We start from the raw sequence: 27,518 nt of genomic DNA on the forward strand, positions 1-27,518 counted from the left end.
ACTGACATTTCAAGAGGATTTCAATTTCCAGGAATTCTAGACTTGAGTTGATCCTGAAGATTTGACTTATTTGTTGTCATTTTGAGGTATCTTCTAGATTCCGACCACGTTCTTCTCAGTTGCTCTTGCTAAAAAGTCATTGCGAGTCGAAGTAAATGCTATTCGCAGGCTGGACTCCGTGTTGACTGATCAAAAACCTTGGGCAATACAAGAATGGCGACGGAGAGTGTGAAGCTCGTCTCATCCTCACACTGGCTTCTTCGTCCCAAAGACATATCTGACTCTTCGATTTCCGCACGGTTTTTTCGCGTATAGTTTTGATGTCAAAAGCATTGAAACAGCCTAGGTTACGCTGCACGCTATTAATACACAAAACAGAAGCGCATGATCGTCTCTGATCCAATTGCGTGAATTGACGCTAAATGATTTACTGTGAAGCCATCTTACAAGCTGGAGCTGTGTATAATATCCTGTTGAGGTCATGACTTACTTCAACCCCAGGATACAGACACGTCAACTATCATCATCAAGACAATCATAAGGGGCAAAACGCATACGTACTCGTTCCATCATAGGACTTGTTGCACTTCCCACAACACTTGCCATGGCTCATAAGCTTCTTTGGAGCGCGTTATGCTTGCTTAAAATCGCGACTTTTGCGGCAGCCTTGCCTCAATCCACACCTGCCACACTATCTGGAAATACGACCCAGCTTGTAACCGAAAATGAGTCTAAGTTGGGCGATACGATACCGTAGGTAAGGCCGTCAAGGCTTTCCAACTCTCCAGTTGCGCTCTACCAGGCCATCGTATTGCTTGTAGCTAACAGCTGGAGCTGATGGATGGCAGACCCATTCGCGTACGTGGCACAGAGCTCATCGTAAGGGTCCAGACTAGGAGTCGGAGCATGCTTGTCAAAGGCGACGTAGAGAGAGCCTTTGGCCTCTTTTTTATCTATGCCAATGCCCACCCTGCAGAACCCATAGGAGAGGGACATATCCCATACGTATGGGGTGGTACCAAACTCTACGTGACCAACCCATGCGGCGCTGTTTATAACGCAAACCTTGCGAAGCGTTGTGGGCAGACTATCGCTCATTGGATCACTCAAAATGATGCTTGGGGGACTCGCTCGTTCAGGATTGAAAATGTAAGTACCACATGAGCCCTCGACATCTAGGATTTCGATGATCGGCACATCCAAGAGGCATTACTGATGCTTATTCGCTTTCAGACCAGGCCCATCCACGGACCTGCGCTCGTGGGGACTTTTCAGCTCGACCCGAATCATGGATCGAGTGAAGGTGTGAACGAAGCCGCGAATGTCGAGAATGGGATGTCATGCATCCAGCAGATCTCAGCAGAATAGATTGTCAACAAGGAATACTTGATGCATCCAGCAGATCTCAGCAGAATAGATTGTCAACAAGGAATACTTGATGCAAGCACACTTTAGCAGGCTTAGATTAAAAGCTCAACAAGTCCCTCCTAAAGGAAGTCACGATCTGGAACGATTGCGTACTTTGCTTCGCCGTGACTCTTGATTTCGAAAATGGGGTGAAAATAATGCAAGACAGGGTCTAGAGGCCGGGTATTAAAATAGATAAAATTTGAGACCACCTTAATCTCCTACGCATGCTCTGCAATTGGACCTGCCTTGCACGACATTGTGCATCGGCTAGGATGCCGTTGCAGAGGTGGCAACCCGACTTAAATAGCTTGTATCCAACGTCGGACCTCATCCTTCAGTCTGTTGCAAGATGTAGTAATGCATTCTCTCGTCATCTGGTGCCTGCTTTGCATAATCAGATCAGCACTCGCCGTTCCAGCTTCAACGAACAATTTGGACATCAGCGGTGACAATCTCGCAACAACGAATGCCAGTGACACAGCGTCGGCAAATGGAAGATGTATGGATATTGTTCAGGGGGAGAATGGAATGTAAGCCGTCCTAGTACTCCTTTTTATCAACACGCGGACTGGGAGAGGCACCACATCATCCGCAGTTTCGCTGACGGGTATCTTAAGTCTTATTAACGTGCCCACCTCGAATCCTCCTTTGGTTTTGACAACATCATCACGACTGACAACAAAGGTCGATTCAAAAAATGACTTTTTCGCAGTTTTGGAGCTCGCCCTTCAGAATTTTACTACTTACCCAAGAGACCAACAGTTTCCACCTCCACCTCCTTTTTACTTCCATAGCAATCAAGTGACTTTCTACGTGACGAATCTGTGTAACAGCCTGAACTTCAATTTTGGCCAAGCTCTTACTTGTGTGAATGCCATTGCAGAGTGGAACCAGAAGACAAAGGATTATGGAAAGCGGGTATTCTCGGTAGCACTAAAGGACGATACACGGAAAGACATCTTTGCGAGACTCGCATTTGAAAACGCGCTCTCCCTAGAGGTTTCATAAGGGCTTGGTGTGCCTCTTGGAATGGTGCGATGTGCAGGTGTAACTATAAAATTTGCATTGTATATTTTTCAAACAGCAGCGTACTTAGAAAAACGGGCTACGTGTTGACATGCCAGAGACATCAGGGGCAATCGGGTCCCACAGTGAGGCACGTAGCCAGAGGCCGACGAGCTCATTGACTACTCCAAAAGGATTATTAGCATCGGTCTTTGGTGCAATACACAAGTACTAAAGGAATCTTCAGTCGTTGATCAGTCTTTGCCTTTGATCTCATGCCTAACCAGCGCCAAAAAGAGTGTATTACGCGGCTAGCAAACTCATATTACCAGAAGAAGCTCTTGTATATCGTCATAGAAACAGGAACTGCTTATGAGATGTAAACGAACCTCACTGATTGCATAAAGCCTCATTCATTGTCCATAAAAAAACAGACTCATATGAATTTGAGGTCTTGAACCTTCACATTTCATATGTACCGTCCGACAGGTTGTCCCCAGTCCTGGCGGCTCCCACAACAGCAGGAACCCTCGTAGCGACTGTTTTTGGAACGGATAGTGATTACTCTCGACCAGCGCATTGGAATTGCCAGCTGAGGAGTGGTATATTCAGGCTGGCAAGGATTTGAATTGGCGGTCTTGTGTGGGAAGGAAGGAAAAGGAAGAGGATTTTCTCCGGGCTGGTGAAACAGTAGCTTTGCGGACTTGTGGCGGGCGTTTAGCGCCGAATAGCCGCTATTTGCCCGCCGTACCTGACCGCAACAGAAAGACCACTACAAAGGGTTCATGCTTCCATTCGTTCATCCCTCTTTGCTGTTTCCACTGGTCTCCAACTTGAATTACCGCTGCATCCCCTGTACTCAACCTCTGAACTCCGCTCCAAGTACAATTTAGCACCTCTTCATCTTCAATCCATATTCTTCACAGAACCGAGAGCTTCCCTGCAAATCCTAATATTTGATGCAAGCGTTGCTGAGGACCCCAGTCGCCCATATATACCTCTCCCATAATCTGACCATCAATGGATAACTTATGGCAACGCAGGTCGAAGTAAGTGGAAGCTCCATCCTTCATTGACTCCTTCGACTGACCTGATGGGATGTAGCTCCAACAAGCTCTCTCTCTCAGGTATCAATGCAAGCACCAAAGACGAGAGCAAGACGGGAGGGCCGAAGACGTATCAACCTGCCAAAAGATTTGACTCCTTTAGCTCCAAAACAAACCCTCTGAACGGCATTACTCCGCTCTCTACCAACAATGTCGCTTCCCCCACAAGCGGTGCTTCCTCTGCATTCGGCCTAGGATCAGGCGCTTTTGCATCTTTTGGTACGTCCGCAAAGACGCCGAAGACTCCTGGATCAGCGCTGGATTTCAGCAACTCAGTTGTCACAGTTGACAAGAAAGACAAAGAGCCACCGAAAGGCTCAAACGGCATTGCGGTGAAGCCTAAGGCATCATTGACGTCTATAACAAATAAGACACCAAACACTTCCTCCGAGCATCTAATCAAATACACTTGGGTCATCTGGTATCGACCCCCTACATCGAAATATCAGGACTACGAAAAATCCACTATTCCGATCGCTCATTTCTCATCTGTTGAAGCGTTCTGGACGGCATATTCGCATCTGAAACGCCCGTCGAGCTTGCCCTCGGTTTCTGACTATCACATCTTCAAGAAAGGCGTTCGCCCGGTTTGGGAGGACGAAGAGAACAAAAAGGGAGGGAAGTGGATTGTTAGGCTAAAGAAAGGTGTAGCAGACCGCTATTGGGAGGATCTCTTACTCGCCGTTGTTGGTGATCAATTTGCCGAAGCAGGTGAAGAAGTTTGCGGGGCAGTATTGAGCATCAGGAGTGGCGAGGATGTTCTCAGCGTGTGGACTAGAATTGATGGTGGGCGCAACATCAAGATTCGGTATGCCTGTTTCAGACTTCTGGGGGTTTTTTGGGTTCGGGTACTGATTCAGTTCTGATTACAGCGAGACTATCAAGCGCCTCCTCGCCTTTCCACCAGACACTGCCATAGTCTGGAAGAGTCACGACGACAGCATCGCGCAGCGCTCCGCAATTGACCAGGCGCGACAAGACAAACACACTGGGAATGGCCAGCATCATGGCCATAATAAGAGGCGGGATACCATCACTGAAGAGGCCTTGTCGGAGCAAGCTAAAGAGACATGAGTGGTGGTTGAATGCCAATGTATGACTATGAATGAATTTGCGTCTAGCGTTCTTTGTCACTGGATAATCTTGGCGGCATTGTCTTTGGAAATCCGCTGTATACTACAGTCAATGAGATGAGGCATAATCTTCCAACATTCTCAGCTTTGTGACCATTATGTCCCTTCTTCGTGGTTCATTCATAAAACGCTCACTCGTTTCCCGGACGCGCTCACGACTTCGCCGCTATCCCAAGGAGGCTTAGAGGCAAATTAGGGAGCTAGCGTATATAATACAGGAACTTAGCCTGTTTCGTCTGACTGGTTGTTTTCGAGCACGGAGAAGCATCCAGTTAACCCACCATCCTCCGTCATTGCTCATCTGTTTCCTTATCCTTACGGTGTACCAGTTTTGGAAGGTCGATGGATCGACTGTAGACTTACGGCCGACTTTTCGTGGTTTCTTTTTTGCAACATGTCATCAGTAAATAATGATTTCCTGCAAACGCAAACGTAGCACTATAGATGATTCCCAGGAATCCGATCCCAAACGGTCGAGGATCGTGAGTGAGACTTGGAGCTCTCAATCACCTGTTACGAGTAGCTACAGTTGTTCGGCCCAGTCTTCAGGTACTGTTTACGACATTAAAGCAATTGTTGATGAGACGAAATACCATTATCTCATTGATTGGGCCGACGACTCCGTGACTGGACGTACCTTCACGCCAGACTGGGTGAGTCAAATGAGATCCTTTAAGTATATTCGAAGTCTGCCGCCCTAATCCGAAAACTGAAATCCTCTTCCAATAAACCTGAATAGATAATTGGCTGATCATGCATCCCAGCAACCTAAAGCGAATGTGAGTACTACCGCCGTTGAAGTCTGGAAATCCAAACAAGCGCCACGCAATAGATCAGCAAGCAGTGGCCGCCAGACATTCGCCACAGACAATTCTTCTACAGCAGCTTCATACTCAGCACCCAGGACTCGAATTACCAGACAACACCGGCCACCCACCAGCAATCGGACTGAATCCAGCGAGAAGCCCTCAAAAATATCTTCAGACTCCCGACAACATCGATCTTCCTCTGGAGCGCTTGAGGCATTAAGCCTTTCCGATCTGATAGTTCGTGTTTCGCAGCATAGCAGTCTCGACAGGGATCTCTACACTGCCTACGAGTCTTCTCTGTCGACGCAGGCTAGTGCTACAGCTAGTAATCAGCTCCTTCCAACACAGTCGCAACTTCCGTCATCTAACGTAGCTTCTCAAGTACCCGCAACGAACAGAGGCATTGTGCCGGATTCACAGGCTTTACCACAGTCATCCAATCGCGAAGTTCCAGCAAGTACTCCAGCTCAGTTCTCTGCTGGTCGCGCCACCAGGTATAAATCTCGAAGATCAATTTCTGCACCTCCATCAACTATCCCTGACAGTGCACAAACTCTATCTTTGTCCCGTACTCCGCCATCGTTACCAAGGACCTTCTCGGATACAGGCCGAGTGAATCGTGTACTGTCGAACAGCCAGGAAAGTATTCGTCTTGAGGTACCCGATTCCACAGAGAGAAAGGCTTCTGCTTCATCGACGAGTTTGGTCCAAATTGTAAAGCAAGTGAGCTCGCCTTCCGCTACCCAATATATCGCAGAGTCCCCTCTAGGTCTTCGTCATTGCTCTGGGTTGAGGAAAGCGGCCGAGTGTCCCTCCCCACCAAATCTGCAACAGACAATTAAATCGACTGAAGAAAAGATCTCTCAAGCTACCACCACCGACGATAGCAGTGGGCTTTTGTCCTGTTGTGATATACGCCCACTGTCGGAAGTTCTACAGAGTGCAATTCAACGACTTGCCAACAAGTCGAGTTTAGAGTCACAAAAAAGCCCTCCGCCTCCGAAGCCTCAAGATTTTTCAAGTCTAGACGATACCACTTCACTCTACTCTCCTCCTCTAGTGATGGAGAGTCCCATCCTAGATGATAACAATGGACAACAAAATTCCTCAAATAGGTCCGCTTGGGAAGCTACGAGACGTAATAGCGAGATAATGGAAAACCGACTTGCCCAACTTCGAGCCGAACATTCTCGGGCTTCCACTGGATCACAAAATTCCAATTCGTCATCAAGATCACCAACGCAGCATACAGCAGGCCTGCGATCTCCACACCGTCTTGATACTCCTTCGAACGCAAATCGAGATGCACAAAGGCGTCCGAGGCCTGCAAGTCTGCCTACTACCCCTCAGATCCGTTCTCCTACTAATTTAGCTTCTGCAAAACAAATGGCACCGTCTCCAGGACCTTCATCTCCACTAGCAAGACACCCTCCAGCTATGTCAACAGTTTCATCGGCCTTTAATTCGTCAAGGGCTGTGAAATCGCCCTCTATCATCCCCGACAGACTGCCGTATCAGGCAACAGAGGAGCCGAGTAGACTGCTGGCAAAGCCATTGGAACTTGACACAGCACCAGTGCCGCTCAATCGTGCAATACAATCCCAATCAGTCCCGCATACGCCCATAACTCCAAGCAAGCTTTCTTTACATAAAGAAGTATCCATTTCGCCGGAAGAGAGCATCCTCAGGCTCTGCAACATTTCCGACAGAGAGCACGTCATTCCCCTTCCAATGCAAGCCCGGATTCAGCAGCAGTATTGTACTACAATAAGGTATTATGCAAGAACAATGAAAAAGTTTTTCGAAGAGAAGCCGTGTAAAAGAGATACGGTAGAGTCGATTAACCGCCTTCTTGAGGAGGTGAGCAAAGTAAGCACTCATATTGATTTACAAGGGAGTGGACCGGCAAGTCAAGAGGATCTAGATCCTCAAGGTGAGGCTGAGTATGCCGAATCATGCAGCGCGAAGTTTGCTTTCCTCGGCCAGCTGCTAAAAAGAACCGGAAACCTAACGCTTGATCTATATATTGTTGCCAAACCTGGGCCTTTGATGAGCATCATCGAAATCTTTCTTAACGCCAAACAAGTCAAGTGGTACAGAGTTGGAGAGGATCTTAAAGCAAGAGCTCCTAACATTGAGACTGGTCTGACGGTCTTTTTGGCACGGTCCGACGAAAACGCCAAATGCGATCCTTTGCGATTGCCCGAACCCCATCTTATTGTTGGCTTTGACGAAACCTTCGAGAAAGAGGCTTTCGTAGCTACTCATTGGAATGCGTCTCGGATCCCGGTCCTTCGTCCATTGGTATACGCATCTTTAGAACACATCGACCTTTGCGTTCCGAGGACGCTAAATCCGATTGAGCGATTACAGAAGTTAGTATACTTGTTGCTGCAAACACAGAAAAGAGTCGGCCTTGTCGTGCCACCAGATCTGACTCCAAACGTCGCAGCTGAGCGGATCGCGCCATACGCCAGCGAATTGATCAGAGATAGATCGGCTGACACTTGGCCTCTCCCTCCGCTCCAGCCTATTGATGACATTGCACATATGGAATCGGACTCTAGCCTGTCAGATGCTCGGTCAGACATTTCTGATGAATACAAGCCAAAGCTGAGATACTGGCCCAGCAAAGCCGCACCGAAGATTAGAAGCGCTAAGATGGGAAAACGCCCTTTTGTTAGGAGATTCCGCTCCAATGCTATCAATATACGGCTGATTAATACTATAGGATCTTGAATGGAGTGACTCGGTAGCAGTGCAAAGTAAGAAGCAGAAGATTGGGCAACAATATGCAGCTATCTCAGATGAATTTGACGTGAGTCTTGATCGTTTCGTGCGGGGTCTCTGGCTGATCAAGGCGCAGCCGAGTGAGCTAGTGAGGCAGGCAAAGGAACGTGAACCGTCAGAGGTAGAACGTGATCTTGAAAAGAAAACTCATATGGTGAAAGACTTGCAAGAATGGGCGGAAATTCGTCAACACGATTTCGAGAAGCTTCGTCGGAAGCACGGTGACCTTGAGATATCTCATGAGGGAGACAGAATCGCTTTGGAAAAATTTGCACACAAATTCGAAAAGCTTCAGACAGACTATCGAACGCTAATCGAGGACCGTATTGCGCTTCGGAAAGAGATAGCCGATCAACAAGCCCATCTGAACAATCACTCGAATTCAGAGATCGCCGCTGCAGCGCGCAACGTAACACACCAACGTGAAATCGAGGCCGAAGTTGCGAGATTGAACAAACTTATCACGAACCATGAATCCGAAGTTGGGTTTGTCCGTCAGCAATACCAGGCAGCATCTTCGGCCGCGGCAGATCTCAGCAACGAGCTCGAGCCGTTGAAGACCGAAGTGGGGGAGCTACGCAAGAAGCAAGAATCGAATATTGTGGAGAATCGCAGATTGCGTGATGAGGACGTAACGAAGAGCCTCCGGAAGGAAGTGCAGCGGCTGAAACAAACGGTCAAGCAGCGAGACTCCTTCGTGGAAAAATTAGAGCGGGAAATGGTGGAAATCAAGCGTGGACGGGCTGGTGTACAAACAAGAGGTAGCTCGGTGCAGCCCAAGAGCCCGCGAGGTCCTGGAAGTCGAGGAGTCAGCCCCGCTCCGGGTCTACTGGGGCAAGGCGGACATGCGATGGCTCGGGCGGGAAGTGGCCTTGGTGCACGGTTTCGCGACTGATATATAGGTACATTTGCACGAGGTCCGATCTAGAGAGGCTTTTATTGGTTGCGGGTTGGAAATAGTACTTGTTTGGGCATTGCTAGGTGTATGGATACTGAATTGCATTGGGACGGTTGGTCAATCTGATCGTTGTGCACTCAGTCCCTGTTTATTGGCACCTACATCTGACTGATGGCTGCAGCGCACTTGCTGTATCATTTAAGTACGTCCCCCAAGGCAGTTATGGCAAGCACTTGAATACATGTCGACAGTAAAAACGAGGAGTACTTATGTCAACGTTTGCTATGCACATCACAACGCCGCGGAATGCAGCACGCTTCTATACATACAACGCTAATACCTCGCAGTAAAGACAGGCCATAATGCTCAAAGGTCTATACACCACCACCATCACCATCACCATCACCATCACCACCACAAACACATACATAGTCATATATACACATACAGTCCGACAGCTCCCACACCAACTCGCCCAATGCTCACGCACTCGACGCATTACTCTCCATACTGCTCTCCGGGCTCAACTGCGCCATCGAGTTCACGCCCCTGCCTTCACTTCTGCTGTCTCGACCGCGTCGTAAATTGCCCTTCTGCAGTTGTGATTCGTAGCCTTGGGGGATGGAGACGGACATCTGGCGGCGGGTGTGTTCGTGGATGAAGCGTGAATAGTCGGTCAGTGCGAGGGTGGGGTCGGAGAAGGTGGTTGGGATATCTGAGGAGGAGGTGGAGGAGGAGGAGGAGGAGGAGGAGGAGGAGGAGGCGGGTGTGTGGTGTGTAGTGGCCATTTTATTTTGTTTTGGTGGTAGATGGGAAGGCGGAGTTTATTTATGTTTGTTGTAAAAAACGATTGGGGGAGGACACTTTTACCAGAGATATCTCCAGAGAGGGTGGTGCAAATAAGAGATGGTTTATATATGTAAGATCAATTGAGAAGGGACACGAGTATGGTTAAACAAAACCCGAAGTAGTTGTTCCCCACGCTACCATCATACTCACTAAACCTGCCACACAGGGCGTACCAACTCTTGTGATAGTGACATCGCTGTTACGCTATTATGACGCTGATCGCCACAACCTTCCCTGTTTGAAGCTTACGGGCCGTCAAACCGCCGCTGAGTCAGGTGTGACAGGCCAATGAGGGGATGCGATCGCGATGAAAAGCGGAAGGGCTTTGATCGATTATTTTATGCAAGCTGCCAAGGCTGCATAATCGAGATCTGCTCGGCGGAGTCTAAACTGCAATTTTACACGACCTTCAACCCGTACAGTTCGGTATGCATGATGGTGATAACAAGCTGTGCTGTCCATTGTACATCCACCTATAATTGACTGGGTCTTCATCCTTGCACCGAGGCCTCGCGATCATAATATACACCGCGCTTACTACTCTCTACATCTTCTTCCACCACATTCCTTTGATCGTTCCGTCGACAGTTGACTCTCCCCCTCTTGTAGCCCGCTTCGGTCTCGTCTTGACTATTACGTCCTCTGTTTCCGTACTCTCACTTGCTTTAGCCCGAGCATTTCTCGTCTTCATAGCTCTACGCCTGGTTGTAGGTTTCTCATCCTCGCTGTCCTCGTCGGCTGAAAGGTCACCGATCCATTCTTTGGCAAGTCCTTGCGTGCTGTATGGGTCGACTGTCTTCTTGCCCTTCTTTTTGGCGACATTGTCGTCCATCTCCGCGGTTTGGCTACGTTGTGAGCCAGGTAGTTCCACGCCCATGCCATTGATGCCTTCTTTCTTGATTGTCTTGCCTCTGCCTTTACCACGTGGGGACTGCGGTTGCATCGTTTGGGCTGCATGTTCTTCTGATGCCATGGAGTTGAAGGCCTGATCATTGGCTGTTGGACTTCCAGGTTCGAAGGATGCAGATGTCCACCTTTCTGGTATTGCAAACTTGGCCTGCTTGTGGTGCTTTCCGTCCCGTTCTGCCCATGTTTTGGTCGTGGTAGGTTTGACTGGCTGTTCCTTCATTGTGACGATATTGGATGGTCCAATGTTAGCTGAAATTGCTGGCTCGCGATTTGACAACGCGGCCTTTGAGATCTCAGGGTTCACACGTGAAGGTGGACCGGTGCTTGACGTTGTCTCTTCTGATTTCCTAGATTGAACGGACGGAGATGTATCGTGCCGAGGCACTTGATCCATAAGGCGCTCTTTGTATTCACTGACAAGCTTGCCCCACCACTTCCTCATCCCTGAAACATATCCACGCTCCTCAGGTCCATATTCGACAATAGGGCCATTCATCTGAACGTCTTCACCTGGACGAAACACGGCCCACGATGATGTCTCGGAGCTGATAAGAGCAAAACTGTGGTGGAAAGGGTTGACTTTAAACTCCCGCAATATGATAGTATCTCCTTGTTGGATACGAGGAAAGCAAGGCTTGTTTGGCCGAAAGATTTGAGCTGTCGTCACTAATTTCTTGGTGTTTGGCAAGGACCAATCCGTCAAATAGATCGATTGCACGAAGTCTCTTGGCCCCGCTGCAGCTCTCGTGATGGCTGACGAGCTCAAAGCACATACTAGGACGTCGGTCAAGGTGCCAACATGCTCATGCAAGTCTTTCAGAGGCACGTAGTAAGAGTATTTTGTTCGAAGACCGCCGAGGATTGGCTGCGAATCTGGTTCGTACTGGGTTGACGTTGTGGATTTCGGGGTCTCGACTTCAACGTAGGGTGATGAGCGAATGAACGTCTTCCCAAGCGACCTTTCTGGTGTTGCCGGGATCAGTCGTGGTATCCTATGGGCGACACTTTTGACTTGCTCGTCGGGCTCACTGGGCGCATTAGATGCATCACTATCTGGTACGATTTGGACCGAGCGACGAGGGGCAAACCAAGGACTGGCTACTGATGTGCTTCGATTTGATCTTGGAGTGCCTTGAGATGCTCGTCGGGCAGCCCTAGCCTTATCGGCCCACTGTTTCATTTTCGTGGGTTTCATGGGGGTGATTGGAGAGATAGGCGGACTGCTTGGAAGTTTGTCGGTAGAGGTCTGTTTTGGAGCTTCGATGTTTACACTTGATTGCCTAGCCGGCGGCTCTGCTATACTTAGGCTCTCAGGAACATGTCCAGATCCTTCTCCCATTGAGTCTTGAGTTACTGGTTGGGTTGCGATGGGCGTCGGCAGGGTGTCATCCTCCAGCTGCGTATGTAGTGATACAGTGGAGGGCTCAGATCTGAAGCTCGTCTTTTGAGTTGTACTTGGGGTCAGAAGCTGAGACTTCATGGACGGTATCACAGAGTCTGGAATAGTCGCTGGGGGCTCTACGAATGTCTCGACCGCACTTTCCTTCGGGTCCTGAGATAGCTCTCGCGTTGTCCGTGGCCGATATGCTTGATCGTCTTCTGTGTCAAAGCATTTCGGCTGTTTCAAAATTGAAACAACAGTTGTATCCTGTTGCGAAGTCTCCTCAGTGCTTGCTCTGTGGGTCGGCCCCTCGTCTTCAACTTTGAGCTCATCTTGCTTTTTAGGTTCAGAATATAAATTCCCGAAGCTATCCTCAGCATCTAGCTGATCCATAGACATCGCCCTGTCGATCCTTTCACCTACGTTTGCATCTCTCATTTCTTGATGAGAAGTATGTACCAGCTGCTCATGATCATTTGCGTCATCTCGAGCTTCGGGTTGCGTTGAGGTTCTTGTCGGCTCATCAAGATTGACTGGCTCCTGTACATTCTCATTCGGTTCCATAGAGTCCACGATCTCAATATCAGATGGATCCTTCTCAACCGCTGCATAATCGGTCGCTTGCTGCTGAGTAGCAGGCTCCGATGAGGCAGCGTTTACAGACTCATCTCCGAAAGAGTCGATATGATTGAAGAGGTCATCTGGCTGTGAATGGATCTCACTGTTTAGATGATCTTGCTCGTAGTAAATTTCAGGATCAGACGGGGGCTTATGTGCAAGCAAATCTTCTGGTGGCAGACTTGCTTCGAACATAGACACTTCTGCACCCGTCATGTTGATATCTCCTGGAGAAGATGATGGACTTGGAGCTCCTTTTTGAGGGTCTTCATTGTATGTAATCACTTCGTCCGAGTGCTCTGCATCCTCGCGCCAGCTGTCATGGACGATCCGCCCTTCAAGGCCTGAGTCCACTTGCGTTTCCCTCCGCATGTCTTCATTGATAGAAGTTTTATTGGCTTCCAGATCGGCGATAGAAGCGGCTTTTTCATCTACGCTTGTATCCCCTGAGACGCTTTCAGAATCGTCGCCGCCCGTGGCAGTCGTATTCGTGTCTATCACAAAAAGATTGGACGCTTGGCTATTGTATTGTTTTACTTGCAATGAGCCATCGTCAACAGGCTGTCCCAAAGGAGGCGAAGACTTTGTCGACTCATCTACGAAAATGTCACGAGCTGGCAATGATACCCGGCCCGGTTGTCCTGCATCCAACAACTGGCTTTGATTATCAACAGTCTCCACGTTCTTTTGCCCTGGAGGACCTTTGCTGCCTGCCCCGTTCGAAGCTTCTGAGTTACGAGGAAGAGTCGACTCGTCGGCAAAATCCTGGCTTGCCCCGACCTCTACAACAATTTCATTTGGAGCCACTTGAATCTGCTTTTCATCGCCCTCTAGCGTAGCTTCGGTAGAGTGCTCATTCGGATCCGTGCCCTGAACGTCTACGAATACCATCTGGTCCTCCGCAGGAATCTCAACCGCAATTTGCCTCTCGACATCTTGCTCGGGAGAAGCAGCGGCTGGTGACTTGGGTGCTCCTTTAGAGGGAGTTTCATCAACCATGACGACATCTGCCAGTTCCTTCACAGGGCTAGGAGTCCGATCTGCAAACCTCCATTGTCCGCTGCCACGTCCAAATCTCAACTTTTTCTGCCTGCCGTTATCTGGAAATTCTTCATCGTCGGAGAATGGATCGTATGTCGTAGCTGAAAGGTGAGCTCGCTTGAGTATTGCGGGTGAATACCACGTTTCCCCAGCTCCAAAAGGCTGGATCTGCGTCTTCTGAAATGGTGGCAAAGCATCGTGAATGGGAGCGGGCGAGTGCGGGGCTGTAGTGTGCTCCGACGAGGCTTCGGACGACGAGGAAGGATGGTCGATAAACACTGGGATGACGTCCCCACTTTCTCTTTGAATCTACAATGATTAACAATGGAGTCGCGTATGACCTTGCATCTACCAATACCTTGACATCCAAGTATTCACGAAATTCCAGTCTCCATTCTATACCTTTCCCAGGCGTGGAAGCTGCAGAGTCATCTTTCGCCCATTGCGCACCCCTCAATTTGAGCAACAATTTGTCACCACTCGCGACAGCTGCCAGTGAGACTGTCTTTGCGATCGCTCCGTGGAAGAAAAGCCGAACTTGTCCGCGTCGCGCGCGCAATCGGAAGTCCGGCTCGACAAGTAGAAGGCTTGTGGATTTCGTCGAGGATGAGTAGGGCCAAGTAAGAGTAACGATGCCTTCCACCGTGCTATCGTCTACACGCTGGAGGCCAGGTTGGAGGTCTGCGATTGGTACGGTCCCGGTGTCTGCATGAGCCATTGCTTCGCGTCGTAATGACAGTCATAGTCTGGGTAGCAGTTCAGCACGCGATCATGAGGCCTAATAGCTGCGTTCCTGTTTGATGTGTCTTGATCAAGTCGCACAAGCTTCGAAGTTACGGTAGAAATTGCCCCCGCCCCGCTCCGCTTGCGGCACTAGGTTCTAGATCAACCCGAACCTTTCTTTTCCCCTAAAAATTTGGCTGGTTACATTAACCATTATGTTTATCATTCTTCGCAAATTCTATGAATGAGAAGGGCTGACAGTATGAGCTTTACAGACAAATGTCTGATTAGAAAAGTTGCGATTGTTGGGGGTGGTCCGGCAGGAGTGGCCGCTGCAAAGTAAATTCAACTCCCACACCGTCTCCTTGTTCAAATTCATTCGCTAATCCATTCATTCAGTGCTAAGTCTCCCATAGATACTTATTGGCTGAAGCCTTCCTCGAGACCATAGACATATATGAACAGCAAAGTAGCCCCGGGGGTGTCTGGAACTACGTCTCTTACGATGCTGAAGAACAGATTCCCGCACCTCAGATTGATGCTCACCAAGATTTGACATGGCCACTTTCAACTGGAGCAAGATTCGTTGGAAGCAGGGGAAGCCCGATCTTCCCTACGCCTATGTACGATGGCCTTGAAACAAACATTCCACATTATTTGATGCAGCATTCTGAGTCTTACTCATTACAAAAGTATCAACTATTTCCCAAGCGGGAGACAGTCCTCGAGTATCTGAAACAGTACGCCTCTGATGTCAGGCACCTTGTCAAATTTCGTACGCAAATCACCGATGTTCGCCTACGAAGTGAGGATGAGCATGACATCTGGACTGTTGAAGGTCAGGACCTAATTTCTCACACTCGAATTAAACAGGAGTACGACGCGATTGTTGTTGCAAACGGCCATTACGACATCATCAGCATTCCCAACATTCCGGGAATAAGAGGTTGGAATCTCCACAATCCAGGACTTATCTCTCATTCGAAGTTCTTCAGAAATGCGGCGTCATTTAAAGATAAGAAGGTTCTAGTCGTTGGGTTCTCGGCATCTGGCCTCGACATTACATGGCAGATCGGTGCCACAGCGAGGCTTCCCATTCTGGTGTCTCAAAGGTCAACAACATCTACAGAGTATCCAATACCCATCAAAATGGACGTCCCAGAAATCGCTGGATTCCTGTCGCCGTCTTTGAGACCACGGGCCGTACGATTTGTAGATGGTCGGGTTGAAGAAGACATTGATGCAGTCTTGTTCTGTACCGGCTACTTCTATTCCCTGCCTTTTCTCTCCTCTCTCAAGCCTCCGTTAGTATCCAGCGGTGATCGTGTGGAACGACTGTACAAACACTTATTCTCCATTGACCATCCTACCCTTGCTTTCGTTGGTTTACCGTCCAAGATTATCCCTTTCCGTACCTTCGAAAGTCAGGCAGCTGTTCTGGCAAGGGTCTAGTCTCAAAGGCTTGAGCTTCCCCCAAAGCATGAGATGGAGCTTTGGGAAAGGAGCCGCGTCCAAGAGCGCGGGTGTGGTAGACCGTTCCATGTCCTCCCTTTTCCAGAAGACTTTGACTATCACAACGAATTGGTCCAGTGGGCTAGTTGTACTGCTAATGCAAGACTTGACAAAATACCACCAAAGTGGTCAAAGGAAGATTATCGGGTACGAGAAATCATCCCTCTTGTCAAGAAGGCATTCATCTCGAAGGGCGAACGCAGACACAGCATTGAGACTTTAAGAGATTTAGGGATAGACCCTAACGAGACGGCTAGCACACCACTGTAATTTTCCCATTGCCTCTTGTGGGGCTTACTAGCATTAGCTGTAAGCAGAAGATTTGCTGAAATTTATTTCCATTAGCCATATAGGCTTTTCCGTAATCAGAGAGTGTAGCAACTGTGGCTTGATAGTCTGAAATCAATGGGAGGTCATTATTGGAAGCGAGTGAGTAAGAAACGAGGTGTCTTCAGCGCCTTTCGTCTCATTGCAGACCTGAAGCAGTGTGAAAGCGTGCCATGGTGGCCGGTTGCATGCAGGTTTAGCGGGTACCCAAAATGATTGCGCACTGGTGGGTTTTCAAAACCAGCAATATCTAAATAAAAAGGAAGTTTTTCACAAACTTTTGCATGGAAGATATTTATGGATTTATTTAATTCTATAAATTTGGTAGTAAAATCTCGTTTTATGAGTGAAAATCTTGTTAAGATATCGAGCTGCAAAATACTTGCCAAGACGGCTACAGTGTGCATTTATTTTAGTACCCGAGGGGCAGCTTAAGGCAACTAGGCGGATGGGAAGGCTCGTCTCGGCCCGCCAATGTACCTTGCCTTAAAATCCATCAACTTTCCATTATCAAGTCGCCTGCCTTATTAGGCATTCATTCAAACACCGACCCAAGCGAGACTACCTCACGCGGTCCTTCGACCTATCATCAGAATAAGTGAAGCTTCAGGAGTGATTATGACGGGTGCTGTATCCGTGCAGACCGACATATGCAGTCTGAGGTCAGCTTGCGTCCGTTCACGAAACATGAACCAAGGCATGGGCGGCAGGTGGATCCGGAGATAGAGGCGGAGCAGAGATTGCTTGGCACCAAACGGTAAGTCTAGAAAAAAGCATACTCTAGTAGCAAGCTGATGCTTATGTACACGCAGGAATGACGCTCAAGCAGTTCCAATACAAAAGCCACGAAGCAGTCGAGAAGTAGTCAGGATGCCTAACGTGAGTAAAGCTGCTGGTAGTGAAATGCTTGCCGCTCATTGCGGACTGAAGATGCCCGTTGGTGGCCCTAGGCCTAGGAATACCCTTGATACAAACAACTCACTCCCGAACGTAAGAAAAGCTCGAGATTCCGCACACAACACTCTATTTTCTAAGCCAAATCAACTCCCAACACAATATTTTCGGGGAAGTAATATTGGGAGACAATTGTCTGCGGAGTCCAGCAGTTGCTCACATCAACCCACCGCAAAAAGACGCAAGATAGAAAGAGTCGCCAACAGCGCCTCTCCCGTCTCAGATGTGTCAGTTGAGGACCCAATGAAAGGCCAGCCGCCAGATGATCTCATCATAATTGCCAAAAGTCCAAGCATGAGTCGGACGCCCTCAGGATCCGGTCAACAATTAGCTCAAAGACAGCTAAACGGGACCTTTGGTGGGGTCAATGAATACCGAGCGGTCGAAGAGACGATGAATAGCACTAAGATTAAGCGCAGAAAGCAACGGAGGCGAAGCAACAAAAGCCACTCCAGCGGCATTGAACTTTCAGGTTCTTCCTCTCCTCATTCCGGCGTCCAAACGAGCATTGGCCAGATCAATGGCCAGGTGGACTTTACGGGAGGTGAAGACGAGCTCTCTGATGCTGTTCCCGGTGACAAGACGGATCATTTGTCGATGTCTTCTCCCAAACCAACTGTATTACAGAGGCAACACAATGACATGCAGCAACATGACTTACAGAACGGTACTGAAACATCAAAGTACTTCTCTACTGAAGTTAGCAAAAGACTTCGGAGATCCCCAGAGAAACCTAAACTTACTAGCAACACGCCGACACGCGACTTAAGACTTAATTCAATATTCGTTGGAATAAACGGTAAAAATAGAGGATTGCAATCCTCAACCGCCAGCCCTGACGAGCTAGCTTCAGGTACCACGGTTGGTAGGAGGGCGGATCGAAATATCGAGTCTCCAACCAAGACAATGCGAAATGCTGTAGGAACACATACAAATTCTGCGAGATTGATCAGACTGCCAGCTAAAGAAAACGACATACCTCCTGCCAAGTTTCAGACAAAGCGTTTGGTAAAAGAAAGAGAGGCACCAGAGTCCTTTGCTGTGGGCATAACAAGCATCAATCTGCCAGGGTTAGAAGATCTTAGATCACTAGGTCTCAGCCATCATCCAAAGGAAGACATCTACAATGTCATCCACAACGGCGGTACACTAAAGTATTCTGGCTCGGGTTGTCAGGTGATCCGATCAAAATTGCAGAAGATAGTCTACGAAATGCGTGGTAAGAGAATTCGTTTCGAATCCTCTCTTGTCGGAGGCGCCAAAGGTACACTCGAGATTCAGCTGTCTAGAGTCGAAGATATGGATCCGCTGTTGAAGCACCTTGAGCGAAAAGACTCTCCACAAGTCGTTGGAAAGGAAAGGTAAAAACATTCACCCTTTTCCAATTATGCCATAGCTAATTTCAGTCGGAAGCGAATGGATGCAGAAACTGTTTAGTACGACTTACGAGAAAACAAAAAAGTTTGAGACTCGGATCCTTGCCAGATTAAAGGCCGAAAGCTCGGGTGCTGCAGCTTTACAAGTAGATGAATTGAGACGCCACAACATCCAAAAACGAAAGCTCGGTCGAGAAAGGATTACATCGACTGTGAAACCTAACATCGTGGACGGCCTTGTTAGTAGTAAGTCGTCTGAAATCGCACAACTTTCTAAGGAGCGTTTGAGCAAAGAAACGTCATCTAAACCTCAGCGGAAGACCACGTCAGGAGTCGATGGAGTGTTGAAAAATCTTAAACCTGGATTTTTCAATGATAAAGAGACCCCTCGAAGATCTACGCGAAGTTCTAATGATGCATTGAAATCAGACGACATCGAAGCCGATAAAGCTAATTTACCAGAGCCACCAAAGTATTCGAAAATTCATGGCCTCGGATCGAAATGGAAAAGGCCCCTCAGCTATCCTAAAATTGGAAAGAAGAAAGCGACTGTTGAATTTCAGGACCTCGAGCGACTGGACGAAGGCGAGCTTCTCAACGATAGTCTAGTCACCTTCTATCTGCGATACCTTGAACACGACCTGGAGCAAAGAGATCCAGAACAAGCGAAGCGCATATACTTCTTCAGCACGTATTTCTATGAGCGGCTTACAAATTTTTCTACAGGTAAGCGGGAGATTAATTACGCTGCTGTCGAAAAATGGACAAGGAACGTCGATATCTTCACTTACGATTACCTGATCATCCCTGTCAATGAGGCTTACCACTGGTATGTCGCAATCATATGCAATCTGCCTGCACTCAACCGGAGGTTGAATTTGCCAGAGGGCGGCTCCTTTGACCCCCAGCAAGATGAGCATGTCAACACGTCGCCTGTGACGAGTCAGGGCTCCCATATTGTTGAGGCCAAAGAGCAGCAGTCTGTAGCGAACGGAGAGGGTCTAGCAGAAAGGGGTACTCGAGAATCATTTGCAGAACTAAGCCTTGATGGTGAGGATCAACAATCGATCTCGCAAACAAAAAATGTCAATTCAAATGCAGAAGCGACTACCGAGGAGTCTGTTGAACTAATTTTTGAATCCAAGCCTGAGACGGTGGAGCGTTCAGGAGACGTTTTTGAAAACAAGCCAAAATCACCCTTGAGCTCAAAAAAGCAAAAGCGGCAATCCCTCGCACCCATCATGCGTACCGATCCTACCAAACCACTCATAATCACGTTTGATTCATTCGGTACTCCGCATAGCCGCCCTATCGGGCATTTGAAGGACTATCTGCTCCAAGAGGGTAAGACCAAGAGAGGTGGGATGGAGATTGATGCTGGTTCCATCAAAGGTATCACTGCGAAGGGCATTCCCGAGCAGAACAATTTTTCAGATTGCGGGATTTACTTGCTTGGATACTTGGAAAAATTCATGCGAGGAGATCAGCAGCAATTCATCTCGAAAACCATCAAAAGACAATTTGTGGATGGGGACTGGTCGGCTCTCGTACCGAGTCAAATCCGAAACAGTGTCCGTGAGCTTTTGCTGGATCTGGGCAAAATCCAGGAAGAGGAGTACCGTAACGCAAAAGGGGAAAGACGAAAAAGCGAAGATAAGGGACATCAGGAGACAGCTAAGATCTTGGAACACTCCATGACGAATGAACCTCCAGTGCATGCTTCTGGGAAGGCCATATCCACAAGCATCCCGTCAAAGCCACCATTCCTCACCAGGGGAGAGGCTCTTGAGCAAGCACAGCCTCTTGATAGCGCGTTGGAGCAAAATCCTGGCAAGGAAAAACTTGCAAAATCTACCGAGATTGAGGCGACAGAAATGCTGGATGACGATCAAGCTCCTATTCAGCCGCACGCTCAGTTCATGAATCAAGAAGAGGCATCTCTAATTCTTCTTGACGAGCGTCCCTATCAAGAAGAGCAATCACAGGTCCTAAAAACCCAGCCTTCGTTGCCTGGAGGATTTCCAACAGAAAACGCAGAGCTCCCAAATCTACCCTCTCAGATCGAGGATTCCCAAGAGCCTCAGCAGGAACGAAAGACTCCTGATGCGACTTTTGTGCCAAGGACGCCTTCGCCTATCCTTCAACCACAAAAAGTAAAAGAACCTCACAGCACCCCAAACCTTGAGACCGTCGCAGAGAATGGGAATGTTGCGGAGCCCGAGCCTAAACGACGGAGAAAGCGCTACCAAAAAGAGCCATTAGATGATCCTCCAGCACTGGTAAAGATGAACACTGTCATCAGTATTGACGATTGAATGAATCCCACGCAAGCCACCTTTTGATCTGCATTTTTAGCACGCCCATCTCTGCGACATTTGCGCGGCATACATGAATGGCTTGACTCCAAGCATGAATCTTAATTCCGGCATGACAGCTCCTGAAGAAGTATAGACATTAAGTGATAGGAGATAATGCAGCGGGTGAGTTCTGGTCATAGACTTTCGATATGGCTGAAACGGTTGGAGCAAGAAGACCATCTCTGCACAATTCGCGCCGGCTATGATTAGGGAAAGCGGAGCATCTTGAAGGTGACATGGCTTGATATACTCTTACATAGTCCATATTAGCCTAGTGATTCTACATGCTCGCTTCACATAACAAACACAATGCAGCTTTTCAGTCTTTACTCTTTCAAATGGGATCGCCATTCTCTCCCTCGGCCTCTGAGATTCCTAGAATTGAATCCCCCACTCCACTCCCACCGCGACTCTCGGATTCTTAACAACAGCCCAAGCCACCCCTCCATCATTTCCCTCGAACCACTGCAACTCCACCTTTCTCTCCTTCCCTCCTTCCTCCGTAACACTAACGTGCTTTCCACCCTCCCAATTCTTCGGCGCATTGACAATAACGACCCTTTCAACAACCACATCTTTCATACTCTTCACATATTCTCTCGCCACCTTCCTTCCAGCCCCCGGGTTCGCCAGCGCCTTCGACGTCAATTTCCCCCCTTCAAACTCGAATCGACGATGTATATACGCTCCGCTCTGATAATCGAAACTCTCCCCGTCATCGACGTAGAGTTCGCCTACTGCTTTGCCCTCACCACCGAGCACGATGAGGAGTGTGTACGGGTCCCATTTCATCAAGCCTGTGCTGCGTCTAGGCCGGTCCTTACGGGGGATTATATGCCCTGCTTGCATGAGCAGGGGAATCTTGTCTAGCGGCGCGGGTATGGTGACGGTTTTGCCTGAGCCTACGTGTGGTGTGTATGTAAAGTAATCATAGTAAGTGTACCCGGATGGGAGGTAGACGTCTACGCTCTCAGCGCCTTCGGTGAGGACGGGTGCGGCTAGCAATCCCGTGTCACCCAAGTAGAACTGGTTCTCGAGTGCGAAACCCGCTTCGTCGTCAGGGTGGACGTACCAATTCGGGCGCATGATAGGATAGCCGTACGTGTGCGCGGTGTGGAATGCCGTATAGAAGGCGGGCAGGAGTTGGTAGCGCAGCCGTATCGCTTGCGTGATGATTTGCGTGTAAGGACTCCCTGCGAGATAGGGCTCGCGTCGACGACTGTCAATGTGCGCGTGTCCTCGGAAGAAGGGGTAGAAGGCTCCAGCTTGGTACCAGCGAGTTAGGAGTTCTTGGGAGGGGTTGCCGAAGAACCCCCCACGTCAGCACCAGCAAAGGGGAAGCCTGCGATGTTCATGGAGAGTAGCATAGGGATTGAGGCAGCGAGATGCGGCCAGGAGGCTTGATTGTCACCTGTCCACATGGCGCCAACACGTTGGGAGCCGGAGTAGTAGGAGCGGGTGAGGACAAAGGGACGTTTCGGAGGACTGTCTCGAGCGAGAAGGGCTTCATACGTGGCGTTATGGAAGGTGAGACCATTCAGATTGTGAACGTCGCGGTGCTCCCAATTGCCGTGGTGGAGATTGTCTTTTGGCATGGTGGTCTCGGGGCCGTTGAAGACGGAGGGCTCGTTCATATCGTTCCAGAGGAAGACGTTGGGGGATGTACCTGTGAATGATTTGTAGGTGTAGAGGGCGTTGTACCATTTGCGTGCTGCTGGATTAAAGCAGTCGATCCAATTGGAAGAGCCAGGCCAACACCATCCATCATAGATATCATTGTCTTTGTTCTTGACAGCGAGGTTTTGGGACTTCAGTTGTTCGCTGACAGCATAACCACCCTCATTCTTGATATGCGGGTCTATGATGACTACTAGCTTACGCTGAGATACGTCCAAGTGTTTTTCCATTCCAATAGGATCTGGGAAAGAGTGGCTATCCCAGGTAAAGTATTTCTTGCTGTCAGAATACTCAATGTCCAGCCAAATAACATCATAGGGAATGCTGTACCGTGACATTTTCTTGTCAACGTCTTTTACGTCCTCATCGGAAACATAATTCCAGCGACACTGGTGATAGCCAATTGAGAAAGTCTGAGGAAGTTGTGGCTTTCCCGTCAGAGCTGTGTACTGTTGGATTATGTCTTTGGGTTCAGGGCCCATAAACACCACGAGATCTATAAGGCCACTTTCAGATATCCAATGGGTTCGAGTATTCAGTTTGCTACCAATACCAAGGCTTAGTGGATTCGAAGACTGCTTCTCCTTAACAATATCGATCCAGGTTTCGGCTGCATTCATCCAGAATATACCGACAGCCGAATTCTTGCGCTGGGCATACATAAGAGGGATTGCGCCATACAGAGTCATGGGACTGTCCATCTCATATTCGAAGACATCGGTGTTATACAGCCGGTAGGGGTCGTTATATCCTCCAGAAGCTCCTCTGGACCAAGTTAGTACGATCAAATGTTGGACATGACAGAGAAAAAATACCGCGTTTCCTTGAGGGAGAGTGGACCTGCGTGTCCGGGGATGCCATAAACATGTTCATACTCTGGAAACGTTACGTCCAAAGCGACACTCTCAGGGCCTTTTGGTTTCGTATCAGTGTTTCCTCCAAAAGACTCGTCCCACCATGACCACTTGTTCTCATCCTCTTCTTCTCGCTTCTTTAAATCTTCTTTCGCTTGCTCATCTTGCTTGACCTCCTCGCCCTCTTGCTTCCCTTCCTCTGCTGGCTTCTCTCTCTCCACTTTCGGTCTCCAATGTTCGTAATTTAACAGCCCTTTTCCATTGATTTTCACGTGAACTTGTTCATCGCGAACAAAGTCGATTGAGAATGGCTCATGTTTTATGATCGCTTTGTACTTCTTTCCAGTCCCATACAGCACGACAGTCTCCTTTCCTCTGGTCTCATACTGCATTTCTTCATCCCCTTTAGGCTGTCCGACCATTGCCCAAGAGGAAACTTCATTGTAGCGCTCTTTCCTGCATTGACTCCCATGTCGAAGTTCGATATCACCCTTTTGTCTTCTTGCTTCGTCAATGGTGATTCGAGCAACTCCTGGTTCTGGGAACTGTATGAGCAAGGGGAGTTCGACTACCGGCTTATCCTGATTGACAGTCTTAAGTATCGTTCCAGTCAATCGTCCTGAGCCAGCTTTTACGGTTTTGGGGTCAAGTGCGTAGGGTGACGCCCAGGAGTTACCAGTCGTGTCTACGTGGTCGGCATAGGCGCGGTTTCGCCTGCAAAACCCCGACTGGTCACATGTCTTGAAGTTCTCATGTTTGACACTCGCTAGATGCATTCATTTCTTAGCTCATTGCTTCATAAGGCCAAAGTTTAAGCTTACAGGCTGGCCCAAAGAGGGCGAATACGGCAACTACGAGGGACAGCCACGTGGAATAGCGGCGAAACCACGCCATGATCAGTGAGCTATTGAGTATCCTGACTGCCAGGCTTCTCAATCCTCTGCTACTGCTTCTGCCGTCGGTCCTTCTACATTCGTATTTCCGGAATTGGCCAACTCGCCGTTTCCTATTGCCGCGTTTCCAAACACTAGCGCGGAGAGCTGCCACTCGCGGGTCGGGCCTTCTTCCCACAAGCCACCCACTTCAAGGCACCCCACCCTAAGCACAAAAGTCAATGCAATGATGTCGGACGAGAATCCCACACATTCGACAAGCTCAGATCCCCCCATATTCGAGAAACTAAGCCTGAAAACTCAAGGCTACTTGCGACAAGCTACATCCTCCAAAAACAAAGAAGAGAAAGGAGAACCCTCCAAAATGACGACGGAACAGACGTTTGTCTCCCTTACACACGCCCCACGTAATGAAGCCGCCAATTGTGCTGACCCGGTGCTCACCTAGTTTTATTGCAATCAAGCCCGATGGCGTGCAGCGCGGCCTCATTGGTCCTATAATCTCTCGATTTGAGAACCGAGGGTACAAGCTGGTTGCTATAAAGATGTGCCAGCCCGGCGAGGCGCACCTGAAAGAACATTATTCGGATCTCAGTGAAAAGCCATTCTTCAAGGGCCTTGTCACATGTATGATCTGTCATACTGTGCTGAATCGAAGCTTACTAGCATGTAGACATGAATAGCGGACCCATTCTGGCAATGGTGTGGGAGGGGAGAGACGCTGTCAAGACCGGGCGAGGTGAGCAGCACTCTACCCTATATGAGCGCTCAAGTCAGAGAGCTAAAATATGAGAGTAGCTTTGCTAGGCGCTACCAACCCCTTAGACTCACTACCAGGTACAATTCGTGGCGACTTTGCCATTGTACGTCCAGCTCCTCTCCCACGTATATCTGTTGTAGCTAACAAAAGACTCAGGACGTTGGTCGCAACGTCTGCCATGGATCTGATTCGGTTGAGAATGCAAAGAAAGAGATTAAGCTTTGGTTTGCGGAAGCAACGGTGAAATATGATTCCGCTCAGTTTGGCTGGATTTACGAAAAAGCATAGACATGTGCGTGACTCTAATGTAGAATTCCATGGTAGCTTATAAGATCGTACCATGATTATCATCGTGTACTCGGGACATGACAATTAGAGAATACATACTTGATGATATTCTGTTCTACATGCCATTCACTACCTCAAGGTCGTTGCTTGGGACTTGTATTTTTTGGGAGCCAAAGGATCTTTTATTCATCTAGTCCCTTGAAGCTGTGATATTTATTACCAACACGCTTAAAAGCTGTAGGTTGTATGTTAAATTTTGACAGGAGCAGGAGCATCTCCCTCGAGGCATCACAAGCTAAAAGACACTGTATCTGACTGACTCCAAAGACACATTCTTTCCATCATCCTCTTGTTACAAGTAACTAGTCAATCGTTTGAGTGAATATACTCAGCTAATACGCGAATGCGTATTTCTTATGCTCAATCAAGAATCTCAACGCCCTATCAGGCCAGGACTGGCAGTGTTTTCAATGTACTATGTCCTTGAGATTTATAAAACGCCAACATCAAGCCAAATAGAGTCTTAGTACCATAAAACCAGATGGAGGGAACATGAATTGTGGCTTTGATACTCTGGGTCTGCAAGTGAATACAACATTGAATTCTCAGACTTTTTCAATGTCACTCGGAGTGGTAAGATTGATATGAAGAAATGTCAACATTGCAAAGCTATGATTCTAGTCTATAGAATAAACAGTCCTTTTTCATCTTGCAAGCTTTCAATATCTTCTGATGTGGAAGTCCTACAGGCACGTCAAAGCTTCCCTTGCTGATTCTGTCCATACAAACAAGACACAGGGTAGTGGTCGTTACAATCTTCACAGCAGGGACCCTGTACAAAGGATACGAAGTAGGCTTCACGCCATACATGAATCAGCACGTCTCTAATTCTTTTCGAAGTTCAGGGTGTCTTACATTGAGAACAGTAGCAGCACTTTACTTGATTTATGCCGCCTATCGGCGGCCTAGTGAGCACAATTTTGTAAAGTGGGTGGCGATGACTGGCTCTTTGTGCCGTCGTACATGATGAACAAAACGCAAGTAGGCAACCCGATGATAGGCATACAGAGCCGATTTGACCAAAGGCCAGGACTATGATGACTCTCAGTACTTAGTCATGGCTTTTTTTACCAGCGGGGTTTCTTTAATACAACGTCTTCTACTTACTTCTTTCACAGAGAAATCACGGGAAAGTTGTAGTATCTGGGTAGGCAACGGATCCCGACTTTGCGGCACGTCTGTTGCATGTCAGGTAACTCTGAGCTCGAGTAACTTCAAGCAGTATTGATGTAGTAATCAATTGTAGCTGCAAATGCTCACGTAAATGCTCTCTTCCGTTTGCAATTCCTAGGATATCGATTAGCTGATGGGTTTTCCATGCATCTGAACGCACTCAGCCCTGGACACTGCTCACAGCCCCATATTGATTCCATGAGTTCATTTAATGTTTTGGCATCTTTTCCGACATACCTGATACTATGGTTCAAGACGACCTCCGCGCTCGTCTTCAAGTTTGTTCGTAGGATGTTGCAGCATGATCAAGATCGCTAAGTCCCGAACACCACCTCCATCGAGCGACAGTAGTTTTCGACTTCTCGATTCTTGAGACTCTCTCTGAACGCGCAGCACGTTAGGTGCGGCCTCGTGTGATGCAGTTACAAAGGTTGGTCTCGCTAGTGCATTCGACATAGATTGTGAGTCTTCTTTACCAATTTGTGGGATAGTTTTTGGAGAATGCTGAGATACAAGGCTGTTCTGGGACACAGATTTCCACTGGGATATAGGCAGGACCAATGCGCGATCCTGATGGGGGTTTTCCAGGGACTCACTTAAGACTCGCATATCAAA

General features: G+C 48.4%; 7 protein-coding genes across 7 annotated transcripts; 5 read left to right on the forward strand and 2 right to left on the reverse strand.

Annotated features, from left to right (window-relative positions):
- Positions 1-837: 837 nt before the first annotated feature.
- Positions 838-2,418, forward strand: KY384_005251 (uncharacterized protein; the record flags this gene model as incomplete). The annotated part of the gene is made up of 4 exons (XM_044813752.1): positions 838-1,149; positions 1,234-1,337; positions 1,809-1,940; positions 2,244-2,418. The coding sequence occupies 4 exons, from the start codon at positions 838-840 to the stop codon at positions 2,416-2,418; spliced, it is 723 nt and encodes a 240-aa protein (XP_044669053.1).
- Positions 2,419-3,435: 1,017 nt separating this feature from the next.
- On the forward strand, positions 3,436-4,595 carry KY384_005252 (uncharacterized protein; the record flags this gene model as incomplete). The annotated part of the gene is made up of 3 exons (XM_044813753.1): positions 3,436-3,464; positions 3,520-4,329; positions 4,382-4,595. 3 exons carry the CDS (start codon positions 3,436-3,438, stop codon positions 4,593-4,595), a joined length of 1,053 nt encoding a protein of 350 aa, XP_044669054.1.
- Positions 4,596-5,064: 469 nt separating this feature from the next.
- Positions 5,065-9,148, forward strand: KY384_005253 (uncharacterized protein; the record flags this gene model as incomplete). Its single annotated transcript, XM_044813754.1, has 4 exons — positions 5,065-5,136; positions 5,197-5,307; positions 5,419-8,142; positions 8,195-9,148. The coding sequence occupies 4 exons, from the start codon at positions 5,065-5,067 to the stop codon at positions 9,146-9,148; spliced, it is 3,861 nt and encodes a 1,286-aa protein (XP_044669055.1).
- Positions 9,149-10,544: 1,396 nt separating this feature from the next.
- KY384_005254 (uncharacterized protein) lies at positions 10,545-14,667 on the reverse strand (the record flags this gene model as incomplete). Its single annotated transcript, XM_044813755.1, has 2 exons — positions 10,545-14,258; positions 14,308-14,667. 2 exons carry the CDS (start codon positions 14,665-14,667, stop codon positions 10,545-10,547), a joined length of 4,074 nt encoding a protein of 1,357 aa, XP_044669056.1.
- Positions 14,668-14,934: 267 nt separating this feature from the next.
- Positions 14,935-21,156, forward strand: KY384_005255 (uncharacterized protein; the record flags this gene model as incomplete). The annotated part of the gene is made up of 5 exons (XM_044813756.1): positions 14,935-15,011; positions 15,089-16,083; positions 17,154-17,268; positions 17,324-18,826; positions 18,879-21,156. The coding sequence occupies 5 exons, from the start codon at positions 14,935-14,937 to the stop codon at positions 21,154-21,156; spliced, it is 4,968 nt and encodes a 1,655-aa protein (XP_044669057.1).
- Positions 21,157-21,573: 417 nt separating this feature from the next.
- KY384_005256 (uncharacterized protein) lies at positions 21,574-24,623 on the reverse strand (the record flags this gene model as incomplete). The annotated part of the gene is made up of 4 exons (XM_044813757.1): positions 21,574-22,463; positions 22,511-23,640; positions 23,691-24,495; positions 24,551-24,623. The coding sequence occupies 4 exons, from the start codon at positions 24,621-24,623 to the stop codon at positions 21,574-21,576; spliced, it is 2,898 nt and encodes a 965-aa protein (XP_044669058.1).
- Positions 24,624-24,851: 228 nt separating this feature from the next.
- Positions 24,852-25,670, forward strand: NDK1 (nucleoside diphosphate kinase; the record flags this gene model as incomplete). Its single annotated transcript, XM_044813758.1, has 4 exons — positions 24,852-25,003; positions 25,071-25,249; positions 25,430-25,485; positions 25,539-25,670. The coding sequence occupies 4 exons, from the start codon at positions 24,852-24,854 to the stop codon at positions 25,668-25,670; spliced, it is 519 nt and encodes a 172-aa protein (XP_044669059.1).
- Between the last annotated feature and the right edge of the window lie 1,848 nt (positions 25,671-27,518).

The sequence above is a fragment of the Bacidia gigantensis genome (genome assembly GCF_019456465.1).
Source record: "Bacidia gigantensis strain McMullin 20006 chromosome Unknown contig_245, whole genome shotgun sequence".
Classification (NCBI taxonomy): Eukaryota; Fungi; Ascomycota; class Lecanoromycetes; order Lecanorales; family Ramalinaceae; genus Bacidia; species Bacidia gigantensis.